Raw genomic sequence first — 23,782 nt, 5'->3', positions numbered from 1 at the left:
AGCCTATGAAGATGAACAGATAGACATAACGGAATAAGGTGATATTCAGTAGTCAGAACGAGTTTTGGTTGGTTACACTTACAGAAATAAAGTCATTTCTACTTCCTGCTTTACCACTCATTACATACATGTAGTTTCTTACTGAATGAAGAGCTTTCTCATGGCATTTTTTACGTCTTCATTTCTCAGGGTGTAAATGAGTGGATTCAGCATAGGTGTCAGAATACCATAAAATACTGCCATGTTTTTGTCCATGGACAAAGTAGATGATGGCCGCATATAAGTAAATATACAAGGCACAAAGAACAGGGCAACAACAGTGAAGTGGGCCCCACAGGTGGAGAGGGCTTTGCGCCTCCCCTCGGCACCGTGGCACCTCAAGGAACGCAGGATGACAATGTAGGAGGCAGCCAGCATGAGGAAGTTCAACAGGCAGATCACACCACTGTTGGCCACCACCAGGACGCCAATGACATATGTGTCGGTGCAGGCGAGCTCCAGCAAGGGGTACAGGTCGCAGACAAAGTGATTGATCACGTTAGGCCCACAGAAGGGCAGCTGAAGGACCAGGAGGAGCTGAACCAGTGAATGCAGGAAGCCCCCCAGCCAAGCCACCCCCACCAGCAGGGCACAGAGATGCTTGGTCATGGTGGTCGTGTAGTGCAGAGGCTCGCAGATGGCCACGTAGCGGTCATAGGCCATGACCGTGAGCAGAATAATCTCAACACCTCCCAAGAAATGGGCCCCAAAGAGCTGAGCCATGCAACCCTCAAAAGAGATGGCTCTCCCCTCACACAAGGAGTCCGCAATGAGTTTAGGGGCCATAGAGGAAGAATAACAGGTATCAATAAAGGACAAATTGGCCAAGAAAAAATACATGGGGGAAGCCAGGGTGGGACTGGAGGTAATGGTGACCACAATGAGCATGTTGTCACACACGGTGACCACATAGATGATCAAAAAAACCACAAAGAGGACTCTCTGTATCTCTGGCTTCTGTGAGAGTCCCAGCATGAAAAACTCTGTGATATTGTGTGGCATTTCCATATAGCCCAAGGACAATGAGAATGCAGGTACGGTATTGCCTATAAAGTCAAGAGAAAAACACAACCATAAGAGAACTAATTACAGGGTGGGGGAAGGTGCTGCCAGATTTTCTTCAGACACACTCGCTTCCTTTTGTCCCTCTTAACTCTTTCCATTCCAATATTTTTGTATCAATTCACTTTGTTAACCACAAAATATGAGCATATGTCTATTGTTGACTTTTGCATCACTGGGCAGTAGATTTCTAAGTTCTTAGTGAAAACAACTAAATATTAGTTTCATTACTGCTAAAACTGAACATTTGGCAGACCTTGATTTTCCACTAGAGTATGCCTCTGACAATTTTCAGGATGGTTCCACATAGATGCAATGGCACCTGAGAAAACCATGAACATTTAGGATCTCCTGAAAACTCTGCATGTTTAGTCCACATCCTTTGAATTCAGTCTTTCTTCTTGAACTTTTCAATGAAGCTTGCTACACTTTCTGTCAGTGTTTCTGATGGCAACACAACCCGATGTAAAGCAGAAGCAAATCTGAGACAAGCTGATTGGCTGCAGCTGAAGACCTCCCCAACTTCCTGGTTCTTTCCCGGCTCACCCCCTCCCACTCAGAACCCATGCTGTGGGCAGCATCATGTCCAGGAGGCCAAACTTAAATTACTCTTGCCCCCTTGCTTTACACGTTTTATATGCTTCTGGTTTTGCTTTCCCTGGGCTCAGTGAAATCCTTCTAGTTAAAAGCTACTAGTCCTTCCGCATCTGTAGGAAGGACTTCCTTTAAAGTAAAAGTTTGTTGAGCATCTGTGGAAGATTCTATTAAGTAATGAGTATCTGCCTATTCATTAAAGGAAGCTCCAGGGGCAGGAAGAACAGATGCTCCCTCTTAACCAGCTACAAGGTAGAATATTCCTACTCACCCTTTCTTCTCTTAGTGGTAGTAAGAAAATGCCTATGCCTACCCTGGTTTTAAACAAAAACCTGGGGCACCTGGGTGGCTCAGTCAGTTAAGCATCCAACTTTGCCTTAGGTCATGATCTCATGGTTCGTGGGTTTGAGCCCCGCATAGGGCTCTGTGCTGACAGCTCAGATCCTGGAGCCTGCTTCGGATTCTGTGTCTCCCTCTCTCTCTGCCCCTCACCCCCCACTTATTCTCTCTCTCTCTCTCTCTCTCTCTCTCTCTCTCTCTCTCTTTCTCAAAAATAAACATTTATAAAAATTTTTAAACAAAAAACTGACACTAAGCCTACCCACCAGCAATCTATTACTCTCCTGGAAACATAGGCCTCCTTAAAGTAGCTAAATCTTCCAACTTGCTGGAAACCTGATGTTCGGTATGATAAGAATTAAGGGAGAAGGTTTAAGTGTCAGAGGAAGAGACACCCAGATATACGAGATATAAGAAATACTGGGGAGTAGATTCCTGGGTTGATCTGGAAGCTGCCCCCTCCTTTTCTCTCTCCCAGTTTTAGTTCAAGAAGGCAAAGTTGCTTCTGTAAGTGACGAGTCAAATGGGGACCTTTTCAGAGTAAAACGTGATGGCCAAGAACACAGACTGGGGTGATAAGAGCAAATCCCTGGGTCGCATGCAGTTTTTGCCAAGCACGTTCCTAAGTGCTTTACGTATATCAGCTCGTTTAATCCTCACATTATCCCTTTGAAGTAGACTGCTGTTTTCATCCCCCTTTTGCAGAGGAAGAAAGTGAAACACATATGAGCAACCCACAGAAGCATGCTCAGCTAGGAGGTGGCCGAGCTGGGCCTTGCACCCAGGCAGTCTTGCTATACAGATGCTGTGGGCTTCACCGCACTATACTGTCACGGAGGCTTATCTGGGTGTGAATCCTTCCTCTGCCTTCCTCTGTGAACAACTTCTCAAAGCCTCAATCTTCTCATTTATAAAATGAAAATGGGAGCGCCTGGGTAGCTCAGTGAGTTAAGTGTCCAACTTTGGCTCAGGTGATGATCTCACAGTTTGCGGGTTCGAAGCCCGCGTCAGGCTCTGTGCTGACAGCTCAGAGCCTGGAGTTTGCTTTGGATTCACTGTCTCCCTCTCTCTCTGCCCCTCCTCCACTCAGGCGCTCGCTCGCTCTCTCTCTCTCTCTTAAAAATAAACATTTTAGGGGCGCCTGGGTGGCTCAGTCGGTTGAGCGGCCGACTTCGGCTCAGGTCATGATCTCGCGGTCCGTGAGTTCGAGCCCTGTGTCGGGCTCTGTGCTGACCGCTCAGAGCCTGGAGCCTGTTTCAGATTCTGTGTCTCCCTCTCTCTGACCCTCCCCTGTTCATGCTCTGTCTCTCCCTGTCTCAAAAATAAATAAAACGTTAAAAAAAATAAACATTTTAAAAATTTAATAAATAGATAAAAATAAAATGAAAACAAAATAACTGCTATACCTTGAGGTTGCAGAGAGCAGTAAATGATAACAGGGCATGCCGGGTGTTTGTACAGAGCCTGGATGCAATATACATTCAAAAATGGCATCTCTAAAATCACCATCATTAACACCATGGACAACAAACTCATTATGTGGCTTAAATACCCAAGGACCTAAGTGGATACGTTCAAAACTAAATTAGTTGTATTGAATATAGCTAATTATATTCAAAACTATAATACTATAAATATTTAAAAAATGAGCGAATCCCCATACAGAACTGATCCCCATACAGAACACAATAGAGAAAATGCAAATTGGTATGAATAGCACAGAATTCAGCCCAAAAATAAAAAAGTTAAGCTGATTCATCTCTGCAGTTTGTGGGAATACAAAATAAATTATTTGTTAAAAAGCTAGCCAGAAAAAAAAAAAAGTCTCCTGTTTGAGTTGTCCATGAGAAACAAAATTATTGTGTGGAAAGTAATGAGAATTTTAGTAAAATTATCCCACCACAGTTCTGAGTTGCATTTTTCTTTCGTTTTCAAAACCAGATTACAGAAAACTTACATTGACTGGATCTGAGGACAACAACAGGTCTCCAGGTGTTGTGTTGTGCTTTGTTTTTACCTCCTAACATCACAGAAAGGTGGATCGGGAAGAGTTCTTAAAGGATCATCCAGATCAGCTCCAATGTATCATCCCAAATTTCACTGTTTCATGTGATTAAACTGCTGGATGAGATTAGAATGTTTTATACATTGAGGCAAAGCACAGACGAAGCAGGTGCTATCAATTACCGAAACTCATCTGAGCTGAAGGTTTCTTTTTTTTTTTTTTTTTTTAATGTTTATTTATTTTTGAGATGCGGGGGGTGGGGCAGGGGGAAAGGCAGAGGATCTGAAGCTGGCTCTGAGCTGACAGCATAGAGCCAGATGCGGGGCTTGAACTCACAAGCTGTGACATCATGACCTGAGCCAAAGTCAGACACTCAACCAACTGAGCCACCCAGGCGCCCCTGAAGGTTTCTTAGAATAGTATGAAGTGAAAACACAAATGATGGTCATTCATTTACAAGAAGCTGGAATTTTTTGTCATCCATTTCCCTTTTGTCTGCTTAAGAACCTGACGGGACTTAAAATCATCATTTCCAATTCTCTATTTTAAAGACGGTGGATTTCAGGGGCGCCTGGGTGGCGCAGTCGGTTAAGCGTCCGACTTCAGCCAGGTCACGATCTCGCGGTCCGTGAGTTCGAGCCCCGCGTCAGGCTCTGGGCTGAGGGCTCAGAGCCTGGAGCCTATTTCCGATTCTGTGTCTCCCTCTCTCTCTGCCCCTCCCCCGTTCATGCTCTGTCTCTCTCTGTCCCAAAAATAAATAAAAACGTGGAAAAAAAATTAAAAAAAAAAAAAAAAGACGGTGGATTTCAGACTCAGAGAGATCTTAGATATAGATGCACTGAGCCAAGGTCACATGGGTGACCCGTGACAGAGGTGTGGCTGGAACCCAGGTCACACATCACCCCAGCCTATGCCCTTTCCAATGCAACCACCACTTTCCATTGTCTGCCTTCTTTAGACAGAGTAACCAGTTCATTAGCTCTGCTTTCTGCTAAGGATATTCACCAGCACAGTCTCCGAGAAAAGCTTTTTCCTTCCACTGGACAGGGTTTTTATAAGGGAATTGGGAGTGACAGCACAGGGACAGTCAGTGCCATGTGCTTTCTGCCTCTCTAGGGGAGACTAATTCTGCCTCATGGGGATCACTCACTGGAGTTTGTGCCTCCTTCACAGATCAGAACAACGTTGACACCATCATTTAATTAGTCCCCTGACTACAATTTCGGTCTCACAAGGAAGTGGCTTCTATTGTGCCTCTTACAAGTGCCCAGTATCCTTCTAGTGTCTCAACAGAGAAACTATAAATTGTCAGGAGGAAAGGGGAGTTAGGATATTTCAGGAACTGACACTGGAGGGTCAGCGTCTTTAGAGAAATTGCTGGCTGAACAACACCAACAAGAACCAACAGCATTTACTGAGCATCTTCTGTGCTCAGAAGGGGGGGCCTTTCATCTCCTCCCTTAAATCTGAGAGAAGAGTATCACTGTCCTTCATCCATTCCTCTCCTGCGTGGTGTGCCAAAAGACCAAAATGACATGAATCAGAATTGTACCTCTGCCATTTCAATCATTCAGTAAGGATTTTTTTCCAGGCCCACTTAATAAAAGATAGTACTTTGCTAAATGTCAGGAGTACCCTGGTGAGTGAGACAGACACAGTCCTTGGCAGCATGGAACTTATATTTACATGGAGCAGTAGCCTCCTCCAAAACAAAGCAGGGGCGTAAACAAATAGAATCACCAAATCAAAATCAAATAAATGGAACTTTTGGGTTCATTTTATATATTTTTAATGCTGATAAATACTGACAGAGATGCATGTGTAGAATACTTACTGACGTGTGGGGCAAGTTTTCCTCCATAACATTTTGTAAACGTTTACCTTCCCAGCACCCTTGCCTGCTTGGCATGTGCTCAGCAATTGCCCAGGGCTGAATGAATCCTATTCTAAGCCTTCCCCCAACCAGTTTCCTGAAAGTTTCTATCAAGAGTCACAACGCAGGGAGAATTTAGTTCACTATAAATCCATGTCACCACCTTCGAAAGCCTCATCAACATCACCCAGGGATCCTACTCTATTTCTGTAATCGACACATTTTTCCAATTCTCCTCAAGGACCATTTAAAACCTTCACCTTTGGGGCACCCGGGTGGCCCAGTGGGTTAAGTATCTGACCCTTGATCTCAGCTCAGGTCATGATCTCGTGATTCATGAGTTTGAGCCCTGCAACAACCTCATTGCTGACAGTGTGGAGGCTGCTTGGGATTATCTCTCCCTCTCTCCCCCTGTTCATGGTGGGGGGGGGGGGGGGGCCACACATGCACACACACTCTCTCCCTCTCTCAAAATAAATAAATAAACTTTAAATAGATAAAACAAGGGGCACCTGGGTGGCTCAGTCGGTTAAGTATCCAACTTCAGCTCAGGTCATGATCTCAGGGTTCGTGGGTTCAAGCCCCGCGTTGGGCTCTGTGCTGACAGCTCAGAGCCTGGGGCCTGCTTCAGATTCTGTGTCTCCCTCTCTCTCTTCCCCTCCCCTGCTCAACCTCTGTCTCTCTCTCTCAAAAATAAACATTAAAAAAATTTTTAATAAAACCTTCACTTTCTTCAAAACTCCCTTCCCCAGCTTCCAATCTCTACTCTTGTTTTAAGTCAAGAACTCCCTGGGTCTTGTCTCTTAGAGCTACATTGCAGTCCATGAACTTCTTTCCTTCCTTTCCTCTGCTCTCCTTCACAGCAGCAGGAGCTGCATCATTCTGGACGGCCCCTCCCACTTTCCCTCACCAGTGTTTCACCCAGTAAATCTCTTGCACATCGACTACTGTCTTAGCTTCTGCTTCTCAGAGAACTAGGACTGATGTGGAACATATAAAGACCTCTTACAAATCAATAAGATAAAAGAAACCACATGAGACTGGAACAGCACTTTTGCAAAGAAGCTATCCAGTGGTCAGTAAACATCTTAGGGAGTAGGGTTCCCCTCTTTTATCACCTGACAAATAAGACACAGAAGCACAATAAAATACCACTGCAATGCTTCCCCTACGTGCCTAAAATTAAAAGGACAGTCAATACTGAGTGTTTGTTGTCAATATGGAGGAACAGTATCTCTCGTATGCTGCTGGTGAACATGTATAATAGTTTTCCAAAGTATACGTTGAATAAACATAAATATACACATAACCTATGACCCAGAAGCCCTATTCCTAGGTATAAACCCAAGAGAAAGTTATGTAGCCGTACGCCGGAAGATACATCACCGAGAATGTCAAGAGACCTATTGGTAACAGCATAAAAGTGTTAACAACTCAAATGTCCATAATTAACAGAATGCATAAAAAAAGGTTGGTATATTTATACAATGGACTAACAGAATGAAAGTAGGTGAACGGCAGATATAAGAACAGGAATCTCACAAACACAATGGTGAGCCAAAGAATTTAGACACAAAAGATTATATTCGGTATGATTGCATTTATTTAAAATGTCAAATAGGCCAATCTAGAGACAGGTACATAGGTGGTAAATGTAAAAAGTATAAAGAAAAGCAAAGAAGAGGCGCCTGGGTGGCGCAGTCGGTTAAGCGTCCGACTTCAGCCAGGTCACGATCTCGCGGTCCGGGAGTTCGAGCCCCGCATCAGGCTCTGGGCTGATGGCTCAGAGCCTGGAGCCTGTTTCCGATTCTGTGTCTCCCTCTCTCGCTGCCCCTCCCCCATTCATGCTCTGTCTCTCTCTGTCTCAAAAATAAATAAACATTTAAAAAAATTTTTTAAAAAAGGAAAAGAAGTTTTATCATAAAAGTCACATTAGTGTTGACCTTCAAGGGAAGAGAAAGAGGTAGGATTGGAAAGAGACATAAGGGATCCTGGAGAGTTAAAAATCTACTTCTGAACTGCTTCACGGTTACATAGGTATTCCACTTTATAATGTAAAGATTTTCTTTGTCTTGGTTTTTTGTTTGATTATGATGTGTCTCAGGTGGATTTCATTTTTTTTTTAATATTTATTTTTCAGAGAGAGAGAGAGAGAGAGAGAATACGCAGGGGAGGGGCAGAGAGAGAGAGGGAGACACAGAATCCGAAGTAGGCTCCAGGCTCTGAGCTGTCAGCATAGAGCCCGACTCGGGACTCAAACTCATGAACACAAGCTCAACTTCTTATGAGAATATGAGAGAATATGAGATCCTACTTCTAAGCTGTGTTAGTCGGCTTAGCCGACTAAGCCACCCAGGCATCCCTCAGGTGGTTTTCTTTAAGGTCGTCCAGTTTCAGACTTGCTGAGCTTCCTGAACCTATCAGTTTATATATGTCACCAAATTTTTTTTAAATGTATTTCTAAACCATATTGTCTCTCCTCTTTTTCTGAGACTCTAATAATATGGATGTTAGACATTTTGGTATTGTCTCACAAGCCCTGAGACTCTATCCAATATTTTTTATCTTTTTTTTTTTCTCTCTGTGGTTCAGACTAGATAATTTCTGTCAATCTACCTTCAAGTTCACCTTTCTTTTATATTTCTACTGTGCCACTGAGCCCAGCCAGAGATTTTTTTTATTCTAGCCACTGAATCTTTTGGTTCTCCATTTTCAATTTCATTCTTTTTTATAATATCCATTTCTTTGCTGACACTTTCTATCTTTCCATCTGTTTCCAGTATGCCTGCCCTTACTTATAGGTCATGATTATAATGGTTAAAGTCATTGAAAATTCCAACATCTGTATCATTGCCTCTGCTGGTCGTATTTTTCCCTTGGCAGGTTGAGATTTCTGTTCTCCATATACTGGGCAAATTCAGCTTGTATCCTGGATATTTTGAATCTCATGTAATGATACTCTATCTTTTTTAAATTGAGAATGTTGGATTTTTTAATTTTAGCAGGCAGTTAACCTTGCTAGTTTCAGGTCCCAATTTCTAACCCATCTTCTGTGGGCTGTGGTTCCAATGTCAGTTCAGTTACCAAATCTGTTGCAGTGTTCTTCAGCTCTGTCCCACATATACGCCACCCAGTGGCCAGTCTGGGACTCGAGTAGTGGTCTGTCCTGTAATGCTGGTCTCAAAGACCTTGGTATGCTGCTTGAGTTCAGATCCACGCGTTTGCAGCTTCAAGGCGGAGAGCCCTGGAATTCATACACAACTTAATGAGAGGACTGTCTTGGGCCCTTCCTCTCCTTCATCTCCCTGGTGCCTTTGGCCCTGGAAATTTGGCTTTAGTTTTTTTTTTTTTCTCCGTGCTACACACTTCCCACAATGGAGTCTGTGTCAATGGCCAAGATTCAGGAGGACAGAGAGAATAAAAAGGATTTGTTCCAGGCACTTGAGATCACAGCTCCAATGGCCAAATAAAAAGTTTCACTCCCTGAGAGTTTAAGGCACCTGTCACACCACCATTATGACCCTTGTTACTGCTTCTCTGCCATCGGATTGTCTGGGGTCTAGAAGATTAAAAAACAGAAGACAAAAAACAAAAAACAAAAAAGAAGAAGAAAAGGAAAGTATTCACCCCTTCACTCTCTAGCCCACTTGTCTGACCAACAAGAGAAGAGGTTCTCTTGGAGCTCTTCCCACATGTACCCAATGTAAGTGGCAATGAGTTATCAATAAAATGCAGCCCTCAAACAGAATATGGGGGTCACCTGACCAGAGGACCCAAAAGGTTCAAGTTCTAAGACATACAAATGGAAAGCAAAGACATCCCACAGTAACGAGTGACCAGGAGAAAGCACTTTACCATGTGGATTAGAGAGAATCAAAGCCTCCCAGATAATATACTGGATAGTGACTTCAGATTTTAAATAAATCCGGGTAAGTTCATATCAGAGATTGACAACAAGGACATTGATAACAAGAAGCTCACAAGCAGGAAACACAAAATAACACATGCAGAGGAAGATCAGTAGATAGTAAAGCACTGTGCATTTTGGCAAGATCATACTTGAAAGCAGAATGATACGGATTTAAATTCCAGCTCACTCTTGGCTAAGTAAATCAGCCCCTGTGAATACATTTTCTTCATTTTTAAAAATAAAACCATGTCAACTTCTTATGAGAATATGAGATCCTACTTCTAAGCTGATGCGCCAAACCAATGCTCAATTATTTGTGCGTGCACATGTGTGTGTGTGTGTGTGTGTGTGGTCACATGTACACAACGTTTAGATATTTATTGCATAATTTCACAACATACTATAGTTACGTTCATTTTAGTATAAACCTATTCTGTGCACTTCCAGGATTTGAATTCACTAATTCCTAATTGTATTTGCTGCATTCTCATAGTCCCAAGCTATAGATTATTTCCAGTATCGTTCCAAAACCAACTCATCCCTTCATGGACCCCAATGATGCCCAGAAGGCCCCTGCTTTGGCTCTTCCCTCAGAGCCAAAGAAGCAAACAGGGACTCTCAGAGAAAGGACATTCAACTGCTACTATCCAAGATGCCGCTTCAAAACTACTTATGGCATAAAAGATTTGGACCACTGTCTAAGAATCCACACGGCAGATAGAGAATATAGATTAGACTGTGAGGACAATGTCCATCTCAGGGGCAACTGAAGACTGCTCAGCCCCTCCCAGTGTCCCCCAGAGTCAGTCTGTGCCTTGTGGTCTTCTGTCCAGGACCCACCCAGTGGAGCAGCCTCTGTCTGGAACATGCCAGATAAAGCTGGTCTTGACCTTTTTTCTGCTGTGGACTCCTGGCAATTTTGTAAGTGTATCAAAATGGGAGGGGGAACATGGGTGGCTCAGTTGGTTAAGTGTCCAACTCTTGATTTCAGGTCAGGTCATGATCTCATGGTTCATGGGTTTGAGCACAGAGCCTGCTTGGGATTTTCTGTCTCCCTCTCTCTCTGCCCTTCCCCCACTCAAGTTCTAACTCTCTCTCTCTCTCTCAAAATAAATAAACATTTTTAAAAACGGCAGAATGTTTTTAAATGGAATAAAAATCACATTAAACTCCATTTCAGTAAAATTTCAAAAAAAAATTGTAGATAGAATCAGGCATAGGTGAACCATCAGTAACTACTCTGATCAATGTTCTGATGTGCAGAGTTGGAGGACCAGGGGTCATACTTTTCACTCCAACAAGGGGTCCTACTCATCGCAGACTCTTACTAGCCCAGGCTGATGAAGGCTCCATCTCAGACAAAGGTGAGGGACAGTTGGTGTTTCCATGTTTCCATTCAGCAATGCAGTGTAAACTGTTTAAAAGAAATTGAAGTTGTGTATAATGATTTGTCTGGCCAGTATCACAGGACATGGATAGACTAGATATAATTTCAAACATTCAAATCAGTTTTATTCTGGAAATTTTTAATAGTCTCTCAGCTCTCATCATGAAAATATGAACTTTTACTGAGAATGACTCGTTATTTCTTTCCTTACGGTACCTGTATCTTCTATCCACAATTGCTCATTTTTTCCATAGGTTTTTCATGGCATTTTTCACCTCTGCGTTTCTCAGTGTATAAATCAGGGGGTTGAACATGGGTGTCAAAATACAATAAAACACAGCCACTATTTTGTCCATGGACAAAGTAGATGATGGCCGCATGTAAATAAATATACAAGGCACAAAGAACAGGGCAACAACAGTGAAGTGGGCCCCACAGGTGGAGAGGGCTTTGCGCCTCCCCTCGGCACCGTGGCACCTCAAGGAACGCAGGATGACAATGTAGGAGGCAGCCAGCATGAGGAAGTTCAACAGGCAGATCACACCACTGTTGGCCACCACCAGGACGCCAATGACATATGTGTCGGTGCAGGCGAGCTCCAGCAAGGGGTACAGGTCGCAGACAAAGTGATTGATCACGTTAGGCCCACAGAAGGGCAGCTGAAGGACCAGGAGGAGCTGAACCAGTGAATGCAGGAAGCCCCCCAGCCAAGCCACCCCCACCAGCAGGGCACAGAGATGCTTGGTCATGGTGGTCGTGTAGTGCAGAGGCTTGCAGATGGCCACGTAGCGGTCATAGGCCATGACCGTGAGCAGAATGATTTCAGTTCCTCCCAGTAAATGGGCAACAAAGAATTGAATCAGACAGCCCTCAAAAGAGATGGTTCTCCCCTCATACAAGGAGTCTGCAATGAGTTTGGGGGTCATACATGAGGAATAGCAAGTATCAATAAAGGACAAACATGAGAGGAAAAAGTACATAGGGGAGCCCAAGGTGGGACTGAAGATAATGGTGATCATGATAAGTAGGTTGCCCCCAACAGAGACAAGGTAGACAATCAAAAAGAACACAAACAAAACTCTCTGCACTTCAGGGTTTTGCGAGAGTCCCAGCATGAAAAATTCCGTGATGTTTCGTGGACTATCCATGAATCCATGAGCAAGGACTTGGGTGAAAAGAGATTTCCCAAGAAAAATGTATTACTACCTCTTTCAAGAAATTTTTTCAAGTTGGGGGAAATCAGTGTTTGTGGAATAGCATTATCCCAAATCCTGAATCCCACAGAAAGAACCTGTTAATAATGAAAATCATTTTCTGCATTTCTAATTAATAATTTTGACAGAGTACAAAGTTAAATAGCAGATAAAATAAACAACTCCCGAAATATTACCTCTCTTGCATTTTAACCGATAAGTATGAATTCTGTTTTCTGACTGAAAATATCTTCATGGAAGTTTTTTTGTGATAAAAGGATACTATAAATTTTAGTTCACTGAAAATAACCACTTCTGGGAAAATAATCCCTCTAATTTTTTTTTTTTTTTTTTTTTTTTTTACAGTTGCTTTTTTGGAGCTACACTTCCAACTCGCATTTGTACTCCTCAATGCACATGGGCACCGACTTCCTCATCTCAAGCCCAACTCAGCTCTTGCTCCCCCTTCCGCATTTCCTCTGCCACCCGCTACAAACACGGGAGTGAGTCATCCTTGACTTCTCCCTTCACTAGTCCACCTCATAATTGCAAAATTAGTCACCACACCTTATCAAGTCTTGTTCTTTACTGGGGGGAATAAGTTTAGGAATTTCCTGAGCTTGCACCCATGGGTTAACAAGGTTTAGGATGAAAGCATCCAAGATTAGGTAAACAGGGTGAATGCACCCCAGTTTAGAACAAAGGCATAGGATTAGGAAGCCACGAGATGAAAGCATCCAAGATTAGGAAAACTGGGCAGAAGCACCGCCAACATAATACAGAAGCAGAAAGCTGCTGTCACAGGAGGGAAGGACCAGTATAGGTAAACAGGTAAACAGGGCTATAGACCACAGCAGAGGGAAGCTGCCCAGAGGGGAGCTAATTAGCAAAAGAAAGGTGCCTTGTTGACCCTGAGGTAGCATGCTCTATCTGTCTTATCCCTGAGGCAAGATAAGATAACCGTAAGCAGTGCCTAGTGCCTGCTTTAAACAGCCATCTGCCCAGAGCCAGGATTTTGTTTTGCATTGACCCACATCCCTAACACCAGGTATCTTCGAAACCTCCTTTCTCTAACACACGAGTTAATGTTCATGGATTCATTGTCTTTTTCTGCACATCCATCACGTGTGTAAGCCTTCTGACACTAATAAAAACAGAGCAAGGACCCTTACTCGGGGTTCTTGTCCACTCCGCGACATTAGCCTCTCTCTCAATTCTACATCTGCTCTCTTGCTGGACAAGAGAAAACTCCAGACTCAGAGTCTGCAACACCTTAACATTCATCTATTCATTCATTCATTCATTCATTCATTCATTCATTCATTCATTCATTTATTCCAGAAACATTTTGAGCACCTATCATGCCCCAACCATAGTTCTCAGCACTAGACTGAGATCAATTAGCAAAATAATCTGATGGTTGCTCCAACAAGGTCATCCCTCTCTCCTGCCTCATATCTTATGCAGACACCTGCTCAATCATCCACACTGCATCTAGTATTGCACATAAAATTCAATCATTCGATCATATCCTCCAATGGCTCCTTTTTACCTTCAAGATAAAAATCTAAGCATTTTAGTCTCATTACAAGTCCCTGGAATTTACTGCCCTACCATGTTATCCATCCCTGTCCACTACCATGTGCTTTAACCATACGAAACTACTCTAAATCCCCCGATCAAGTCATGCTCACTAACACCTCATTGTCATCCACATGCTATTCTCCAATCTTTCCCAATTTTCCTGGCTTACTCCCATACATCCTCCGAAAATAGGCTCAGCTATTATCTCCACAAGGAAGATGGCCTCTTCCCCCAACCCAGGCTAGATTATAAGGACTTTCACTGTATTCCTACAGCACCCAGATTGCATCTCTACCCCAGCTCTTTGCACACACTCTGTTGTATTGGTCTCCCTCCACCTTCCCACCCTACACTTAGAGTATCTTGAAAGAAGATTCTTTGTGTCTATTGTCATTATTGCCAGACCTAGAACAGTAGTCAATGACTATGTGTTGAATGAATAAAAAAATAAAACCAAATAATATAGGAAACTTACAATACCTGGATCTAAGGAGGTCAATAGCTTCTTATCAGAATTACTTACATTCTAACATGGTAAATTAACAGAACCAATAGTATTCTTATAACATGTCATCTGGTCCATCTTTCTGCATCATCTGGTCCTCCTTCCGCTGCTCTGAATGATGCGTATGTTGAATGCCTAGATAGGATTAAAGAAAGTTCCTGCAGGGGAAAAAAAATGTTTCATAATCTCTTCTCTGATTTGGAAAATTCCCACAATCCTAAGTGACCTGAGTTCAAAAGCCAAATAAGGAATTTTATCCATTTATGAACTATAGAGTACCTTTTTTCTTGCTAAAAAGCTATTAAGGATGGGGTTTTTTATATAAGCTGGTGCAAAGATCTTTGACTTTCAGATGCTAACATTTTGACCTAGAGGTATTAAAGAGTAAACCCAACTCACAGAAGTTAGGTTGTGGGAGACTGAACACAGATCCCAGTCTGTGGGAGTCTTCTAACTCCCCAGTCTGTCCTTCTCTCCTATACCATTGTGTCCTTCAAAACCCAGATTACTCAGACACAGAGCAGACAAAAGGAACAGAAGGAAAGACAAAGTTGCTAGCTCCAGGGTTTTGCCTAAGCTGGGTATCAGCAGATCTTCTTAGGAAAAGGAGGGGAAAGTAATTACAAATATAACCTATGGTGATGAGACAGAGTTTAGAAAATATTTAAAGGAGGAGAAAAAATTATTGAGTAGTACCATCCAAAAAGAAAAACTTACTAACTCTCTAATGTATTTTTCTTTTATCCTTTCTTCCATCTATAGATGTTTATATATTATCACACCATAACACATATCACACCATATGTTTATATATTATCCTGATCAATATAACTTAAATGTTTCCCATATCATTATAATGCACTGTTTTTAATGATTGCCTATTATTCTGTCAAGTAGATGTATCTAATAACAAGTCCATTTTTTTTTCTAATACCACAGAAAACTTAATCATGCACTAAGTCATCTCTAGGTCCGTAGGATAATTTCTCAGATGTATATACTAAACAGTGAGGTATAGATATTATAAAGACTTTTGATATCTCTCACCAAAAAGACAGTCCCCAATTTACATAACTAACACCAAAATGGAGGTTATCTCTTTCACCCTAGCTAGTAATGGATATCGGGATTTCTTTTTGGCTAAATTTCATCTGACTTTTTAAAATTTATATTTGTTTGACCACGGCTAATGTTGAACAACTTCCCATGTTTTACTATCCAATATACTTGTCCCTTTCAGAAATTGTTAAAGCTATGAGGAGTAATTTGTAGGGAACTGAGAAGTCACTTGTGGATGATCAATGTTTCTCAATCTCAGTCTCTTAGATGCCAGCTCTTGAGGGTTCTTGTCAAAGAAGTTGTTGGAACTGGTAGAGAACCTTTTATGTTCCTATAATTGGTCCCTTTGAATGTAAAACTCAGTGCTTTACTATGTACCATACTGTTTCATCATTACATGAGGCAGAAAAATAACTTCATAGATGATAAAATTAAGTATCAATGAACTTTCTTCTACATACTATCCCAGGGCTATAAGTGGTAGAACAGAATGTGAGCACATAAAATTAAATGTCAGTGAACTTTCTTTTCCTACATACTATCCTAGGGCTGTGGGTGGTAGAAAATAGAATTTGACCACAGCCAGGCCTGACCTCAAACCTACACACTGTTCATTGCGCCATTCTATGAACAGTAGTCAAACCTCCTGAGAGTTTCTAGCTGCTTTCTTTCCTAAGTAGCACAACAGGAGTCGGGAAGTCTGGGTTCTAGTGCTGACTCTTCCATAAGGTAACTGTGAGACTTTTGGAAATTCACATCATCTTCCTGAGCCGTAGTATTCTCCCCTGTCAAGTGAGGAGAGCTGGAGGTGGGGAACAGTGCTGTCAGCTGTAACTGGCTGAGCCTGTTAGCAAACGTAACTTTTCCCTTGCCATCTGTGAGCCGCTGCTCTCCCTTTACAACCTCCCCATAATCTGACACTTCCTAATGATGTGAACTCGAGCTGGTTTTTAACCTCTTTACACTTCATTTCCTCTTCTGTGTGTTATCTAGAAGAATAAAATCCATGTTCACTTTTTCCCCAGCTATCCCCACAGAAATGCTCCTCAGGGACCTCTGTGGTCCAGATCACTCCTTTAAGGTCCTGCCCACCAACCCACTGATTCTGGCCTGTGCATCTCCAAGATGAGTTATCTCAGCAGTGACAAGTCTGAAAGGAGTCTAAACATTCTGCATGCACCTTCAAAGACGAGCTACTATCCCATGAAGGAACTCTTACATTCAAATTATTTGTGAGCCATATAAATTTGGAGTACATCCTCAGGTCCCTGGATTCACAGCAGGCTTAAGGGTCCACGCACTCATTCATTCAATCAACAAGTGTTACGTCAGGTATATTAGGCTGGTGGCTGAGGAAGCAAATGAAGCAAGCGTGGTCCCCATTCTCACAGAGTGTATGGTATCCAGATAAATTTGCCCAAGGAATCCTATGAACATGAAGAAGAGCCCCACCCTAACTTGAATGTAATTTAGGGTGGAAACCACCCTCAGTTGTCACAATGCTACCTACAGTTCCCTCACACCACACGCTGTCAGTCTCACACTGCACAGATAAGCTTAACGTTCACCTGGGCCCCTTGCCACCCACGACCTCATGGCCCCTTACTGGTAGCACTCAGGCCTCCCCACCATCCGCCCCATCCTGCCCCGCCACTGATATGCCTCTGCTCCATGACTTTCCCCACCCCAGCCCAGCCTTCCTGACCTTGGATCCCTGTATTTCAAGTTCAGCAATGTCCTTCTAGATATTTAAGCTCCAGTCCTGACATCTAAATTATTGATTAGGGCTTGTAAATTTCAACACACTGGCCAGTGCTGATGCTTCCATTCCCCAACCATTATTGTGAGATTTGTGAGCAGAGAAAGTCAAATGAAATCAAGAGTTACTTTTGCAGAAGGCTGCAGAATCTCAGAAGAAAGTGCCGTACAATTGCCAGGCAAACCCATTGATCCTCACGGATAAAGGTGACTGAATATATATTTTTTATTAAAAAGAAGCTGAGTCTTTCTAGGAAAGAGCTTGAGAACACTCCATGTTATCAGTCTTATAGTCTTACGAATAAAAAGGGTTGGCAGAAGACAGGTGAAGAAATCACGTAAAATAAATTTATCGTGAGAGGGGAAAATGAGTGATGGGCATTGAGGAGGGCACTTGTTGGGATGAGCACTGGGTGTTCTATGGAAGCCAATTTGACAATCAATTATATTTAAAAAAAGAAATGTATTGCAATTCTAAATGGGTGGGGGACTCATGACACAAGATTGAGACATTCTGGGTCTGATGGCATGTTCTTAACGCTACTGGATCCTGAGAGTCTGAAATTGCCATCAAACAAACCGTGGAGGTCTCAGCTCCTCCACTCAGCCACATTGAGCCTCAGTTTCTTCATTTCTAAAACAGTGATGTCAATACTTCATCTGAAGGGTGTTGAGAAGTCAGATAAGAAAGTAAATGAACAGACTGTGGACACTATAAAGCTCCAGGGAAAAAAATGTACGTTGTTATTATTTGTAAGGCTTTTGTTCTCAATTCAGACCCAAATACCAAGAATAAGTAGGATTTTGGAAAGTTTCATCAAAATTCAGAAAAGAGAAAGATGAAATTAGGAGCATTACCAAAAATCAAGTGGGTTATTTCATTGTCTCTTTACATAGAAAACAATAGAAAATTTGAATTTATCAGACAATAAATCAACACTGAGAAAACTTACTTGTACAGCCAAGGTGAAGTACTTGAATAATGTGCAATTTATTATTTTGCTTGGACCTTTCCTCTAGAAAAAATCAGGAGGATTTAAAATTTCTGAAATGCCTGTTGAAATTTTGGATTCCACCTGTAAGAGCAGATCCCGACATGCCACATTTTGCAACCACCATAGCACTGAACTCACCTAAAGTGGGTCCTAAGTCCCTGATGGCTCTCTGGGGTCAGAGTGGGGAGGAGGGTGACAGGGTGAAATGGCTGCTCCGTCCCCTAGATGATCCTCTAATGCCCTGATGTCAGGTCTTTTGGATGAAATCAAAAACTCTATGTCCCAACCATATTGGGAACACTTAAATCCTATCGTCCTTCTTGCCCTGAAAACTGGAACAAGTTGAAAGTGACTTCCCTGAGAGTCTGAGCTGGAGAGTTGGCTCCTGAAAGAGACTAACTCTCTCCTCCCAGCCAGCTGGAAGCAGCTGGCACTGGACCAGGAGTTTAAACACCGTAGTCCTGTGAGACCCTGTCTCAGAGGCTAACCAGGTCTACTGACATGGCCCAGAGCCAAGGTGGGGAAATACAGAGAAGTGGACAAAGTTTGTCACAAATGTTGAAACTCTGGATCCAGATCCTTCCAAGGACATACCTGGCTACCACAGGTAACCAAGGACAAATAGGTTACCACACTATCTTGGGTGCCAGCAGGAAGTCAGTCCTCTCAAGTTCTCCGCCTCAGGTTTTCCCCTTTGGGAAAATTACTTAACCCTAAGTCTTCTCTACCTCAGTTTTCTCTTCTGTAAAATGGAGCTAATAATAGTGTCCAGCTGGGCATGCAATGTACAGCATGGTGACTATGATTAACAGTACTGTATTATATACTTCAAAGTTGCCAAGAGAGTAAATCTTAAGTGTTATCACCATACACACACACACACACACACACACACACACACACACACACACAAATGGTCATTATGTGAGGGCATGGAGGTGTTAACTAATCTTATTGTGGTAATCACTTCTCAACATATACATATATCAAATCATCACATACTGTACGTGGTACACCTTAAACTTACATATGTCATATGTCAATAATCTCTCAGGAGAGCTGGAAAAAAAGAGTGCCTACCTCATAAGGCCAATACGAGGATAAAATGAGTTCACTTATAAATGCTTAGAACAATGCCTGGCACGTAGTATGCAAGCATGTGCTGTGTAGGTATTGGTATCACTACTCCTGTTATTGCCACCATCATTATCATTGCCAAGGTCACTATTCCCTAACCACGTGCATCCAGCCACCTCATCACCACTCCTGTGCCACTGCAGTGTCTCCCTTCCTTCTCTTCTGCATCTGGACGCTTGGCTGAATTACAGAAACTGAGGATGTCATAAAGGAAGTACAGCTATAAGGAAAATCCTAAATTGTAATAGCAGGTACCCATGCTCCCAGCGGCCACCAACTTACAAATGCCTGCCAGGGAGTCTCTGGACCATCTTGCCTCCATCTCCTGGGGTCCTGCTTCCACTCAGGTCCATCCATTTGCCAGGTCTTCTCCTCCCCCCTACTCAGAGCCCCAGATGTCTGTCCCAAGCCCACTGGAGAGAGCAAAACTCAGCATCGCTACAACTCTTCACTCATGAGAGTCACCCTTTTATTGTTTTATATTCATTTACATTACTAAGTAAAGCCACTTCGTTCTCTCCTCTGCCTAAATCTCCTCCTCTCCAGAGACTCGGAACCTTGCCTTATAAAAATCAAATGATTAGGAAAATGTTTTTCTTAAAAAGCCTAAGATGAATTCTGCCATTGTTCTTAGTACGCTGAAAGACTCAGGTGTCATTTTTTTTTAGTGCGATTCCAAAAATCTAAAGTTTTCCCTTCACCTACCCTAACCTTCCCCCACAGCACCCAGTGGCCCCCATCCCTCCACAGTGTTTTCGGCATCCCAACTCTTAAATGAAGCTCTGTGAGGTTTGGATCTAAACTTTAGTGTGCTAGCGCATGGTGTCACCTGCTTCATGCGTTTGTCTATTTCCTCCTCCCACTGGTCATTCATCACCCAGAGGGTGCATAAGAGAACTGTGAGAAGGAAACTCTAGGAAACCTATTAAATTTTTCTTGAAATCATGAAATATAAAATCTGGTAAGGAGGATGAAAAGTTTATATAGATCTAGTGCATCATTTTCACAGAAAGAAAATAGCAGCTCAGAGAAGTCGATGAAAGGGACGGGTGGTGGGGAATGATGGAAATCAAGAGGTGGGATCCAGCTCAAAAAATCTACAGGCTTGTCAAACCACTTCACCTCTCTGGCCTTCAGTCCATCTGTCCGTTCTTCCATCCAAGAGAACCAACACCACTGAGCTGAACACTATGCATGGCGAGATTTAGGATTCAGGAAAATAAAATAGAAAACACACACACACACAACATATCTCCTTACCTCATGGCATAGTCAAGCTAGGAGATATAACAATTCATTTTGAGAATATGATGTGGGATCAGGAAGCTTTCTCAGTAATCCAACAACATAACTCAGGGGCAGCCTAGAGTTGAAGACCGTTAATAGGAAGAATTGTGTTTGCTCTTATTCATGCATTCCATTTTACAGAGGATTTTCTCATCCATTACCATCTCCGTTCATCAGAATGCCGTGTAGAAGACAGAGCAGATGTGATTAGCAGCATTTTACATTCATTTATGCTATAATGTGCAGCTGCTCCTCTAACCACTCACCCGGCTTAGGGATCTCAAGTTTCCTAAGTTCAGAAACCCCCCCAAGTCAAGTCGTGATGTTCTTCCACCCCTAATGCAGTATTTGTGTGCAGAGTACATCCTCTGGGCTCCAGGTGGCTGGGGGCATTGTGGGGAGGTATCCACAATGTTAGAAGGATGGCGATCAGTGCAATCCTGAGGTTGAGGTACAGTATGGCAGGGGCTCTACCCAGGACAGCTGGCCAGCTGGCCCCCTGCATAGTGCTCCTGAGAATGGTCCATTCATCCAGCCCCCCTATAGGGGCCCCATCCCTACCTCTTCCATCCCTCATCTTCTTGAATAAATTCATTAGGAACCCTATCTATTAGTTCTCTGTATTAATTAGCACAGGTTAGTAATGCTTTAATAATACAGAACAGCCCCAAATCTCAGTGGCATAATCCCAGTAAAAGTCATTCACACTGTATCCAATACAGATTGGCCTAATCAGGAAGGTCTCACATGCAACTCTCCACCAAGTCATGAACCCCGCATACAGGCCCATTCCCATTTTGTGATGCCTCCAGTCTCCTGAAATTTCAGGACCATCTTCTAGGTCATCTACACCCACCTAGCCAATGACCACACAGAGATTAAGGATCACTGAGGACATTTTATGAATCAAGCCTAAACTGGGATACATCTTCTACCCATTATTTATAAGACCCCACATGGATGTAAGGGGGCTAGGAAACATAGTCTGTGTGCCCAAAAGAAAAAAAATTACATGATCTGATAAACACATTACATTGTCTGAATCATACCTCCTCATTTTTTGGCCTTTTTCCTTCCCTTTTTCCCTTCAAAATTTATATATTACTCTACTCAAGAAGCCTCTGAATCTCAGTAGACCTTCATGATCAAATAAAAACCAGAGTCAAAATCATTATCACACAAAAAGAAAGTTTAATGTCCATATCCTGCTATATTGTAGTCATAAATATTTATCAAGAAACTACTAGCATTAGTATAGTAGAAATTTCATCCTCTAGACCCAGACTCCACTATTTATGGCTTTATGATCTTTTTTTTTTTTTTTTTTTTTTTTGAGAGAGAGAGAGAACCAACACACAAAAGCAGGAGAGGGGCAAAGGGAGAGGGATAGAGAGACTCTTAAGTAGGCTCCATGCACAATGTGGGAGCTGACATGGGGTTTGATCTCATGACTGTGATATCATGACCTGAGCTGAAAACAAGAGTCAGACACTTACCCAGCTGAGCAACCCAAGTGCCCCTATAGTTCTATGATCTTGAGCCAGTAACTTAACCTCTCTGTGCCTCAGCGTACACACTGGTAAAATGGAGATAATATTGAATTAGAGAATTATGATGATTACAAGAGTAGTATCACTGAAAATAGCAGAGCAGGGAACTCTAGGGCTCAATCCCCCTACCACCAGGAAGAACTAATGAGATGGTAAAAACTGGTTTTGTAGAACCCTGGAATTTAGTAAAAACCCAATGATCACCAGGGAAAAGCTTGGTGAGGAACGAGGCAGCTGTTTTGCTGTAAGATAGGGCTGTGAAGTTTTAACTGCCTACCTACCATATACCTCATACCCTAGAACTGGGGTAGCCAAGGGAACACCAACTCCACCCACAACTCCTCCAGTAACCCTGTATTATTGGTCCATAGAAAGAAATGAAGTAATGATACAAGCTACAATGTAAATGAATCTTGAAAACATTACACTACGTGGAAGCCACATATGGTCCATATCTATATCAAGCATCATTCGTAATGGGGAAATTTGGAAATAGTCCCCTTAAAATTAAAAACAAGAATCTTATCATCACTGTTTATATCTGACATTGCACTATAATTCTTACCCAGAGATGTTTTCAAAAAAATAGAGAGGAACATAGAACACCAGTAGCGTTCCCATATGATATTATTGTCTACTAGAAAACCCTAAAGTGTTTACAGAAAAATTATTAGCAATAATAAAGTTTTGGTAATATAAATTAAAAACAAAAAATCATTACATTTCTATATGACATAATTTGGAAGATGCAATTCTTTTTTTAAAGATTTTTTAATGTTTTTTATTTATTTTGAGAGAGACATAGTGAGTGGGAAAGGGGCAGAGAGAAGGAGTGAGAGAATGCCAAGCAGGCTTCATGCTGTCAGCTCAGAACCCAACTCGGTCCTCTATCTCACAAACCATGAGATCATAACCTGAGCTGAAATCAAGAGTCAGACGCTTAGCGACTAACCCCCCCAGGTGCCTAGAAGGTGCAATTCTTAAGGACCCTATTTACAATAGCAACAAAACCATAAGTTTCCTAGAATAAATTTAATCAAAGGAGCTGGTGGTCTCTAACACTTTAAAAACCACCCAAGTTAAAAACAACAATAAAAATAAAGAGCACCAAAATAAAGGAGAGCATGACAAAGAATGTCAAGGTCTGTCCATATCCCTGTCCATATCGCTTTCTCTTTTTTTTTTTTAACCCATGAACTTCATGTGTCTTTACTGTCAACAGCTAGCACATGCTGCCCTTGGGCTACTAGAGTCCATTTTCCCTGTATTAAAATGTCTGGGAATTTATACCCAACCCAAACCCAGAGAAGCCCTTAGCTAATGTCTAAAGAATCTGGGAGTATCGGGGTGCCTGGGTGGCTCAGTTGGTTGAGCATATGATTCTTGATTTTGGCTCAGGTCATAGTCTCACAGTTTGAGCCCTGTGTCAGGCTCTGTGCCAACAATGGAAAGCCTGCTTGGGATTCTCTCTCTCTCTCTCTCTCTCCACCCCTTCCCTGCCTGCA

The 23,782-nt window shown here is 42.4% G+C and overlaps 2 protein-coding genes across 2 annotated transcripts; both read right to left on the bottom strand.

Moving 5' to 3' along the window:
• Positions 1-138: 138 nt before the first annotated feature.
• On the bottom strand, positions 139-1,047 carry LOC123602613 (olfactory receptor 4C3). Its single transcript, XM_045487069.1, has one exon. The coding sequence runs from the start codon at positions 1,045-1,047 to the stop codon at positions 139-141; it is 909 nt and encodes a 302-aa protein (XP_045343025.1).
• A 10,401-nt stretch (positions 1,048-11,448) lies between these two features.
• Positions 11,449-12,357, bottom strand: LOC123602612 (olfactory receptor 140). The gene has a single exon (XM_045487068.1). It carries the CDS (start codon positions 12,355-12,357, stop codon positions 11,449-11,451), a length of 909 nt encoding a protein of 302 aa, XP_045343024.1.
• Between the last annotated feature and the right edge of the window lie 11,425 nt (positions 12,358-23,782).

Source organism: Leopardus geoffroyi, chromosome D1 (assembly GCF_018350155.1).
Source record: "Leopardus geoffroyi isolate Oge1 chromosome D1, O.geoffroyi_Oge1_pat1.0, whole genome shotgun sequence".
Taxonomy (NCBI): domain Eukaryota; kingdom Metazoa; phylum Chordata; class Mammalia; order Carnivora; family Felidae; genus Leopardus; species Leopardus geoffroyi.
The sequence above is the reverse complement of the archived record's forward strand: the minus strand, read 5'-3'. Positions and strand labels throughout refer to the sequence as shown.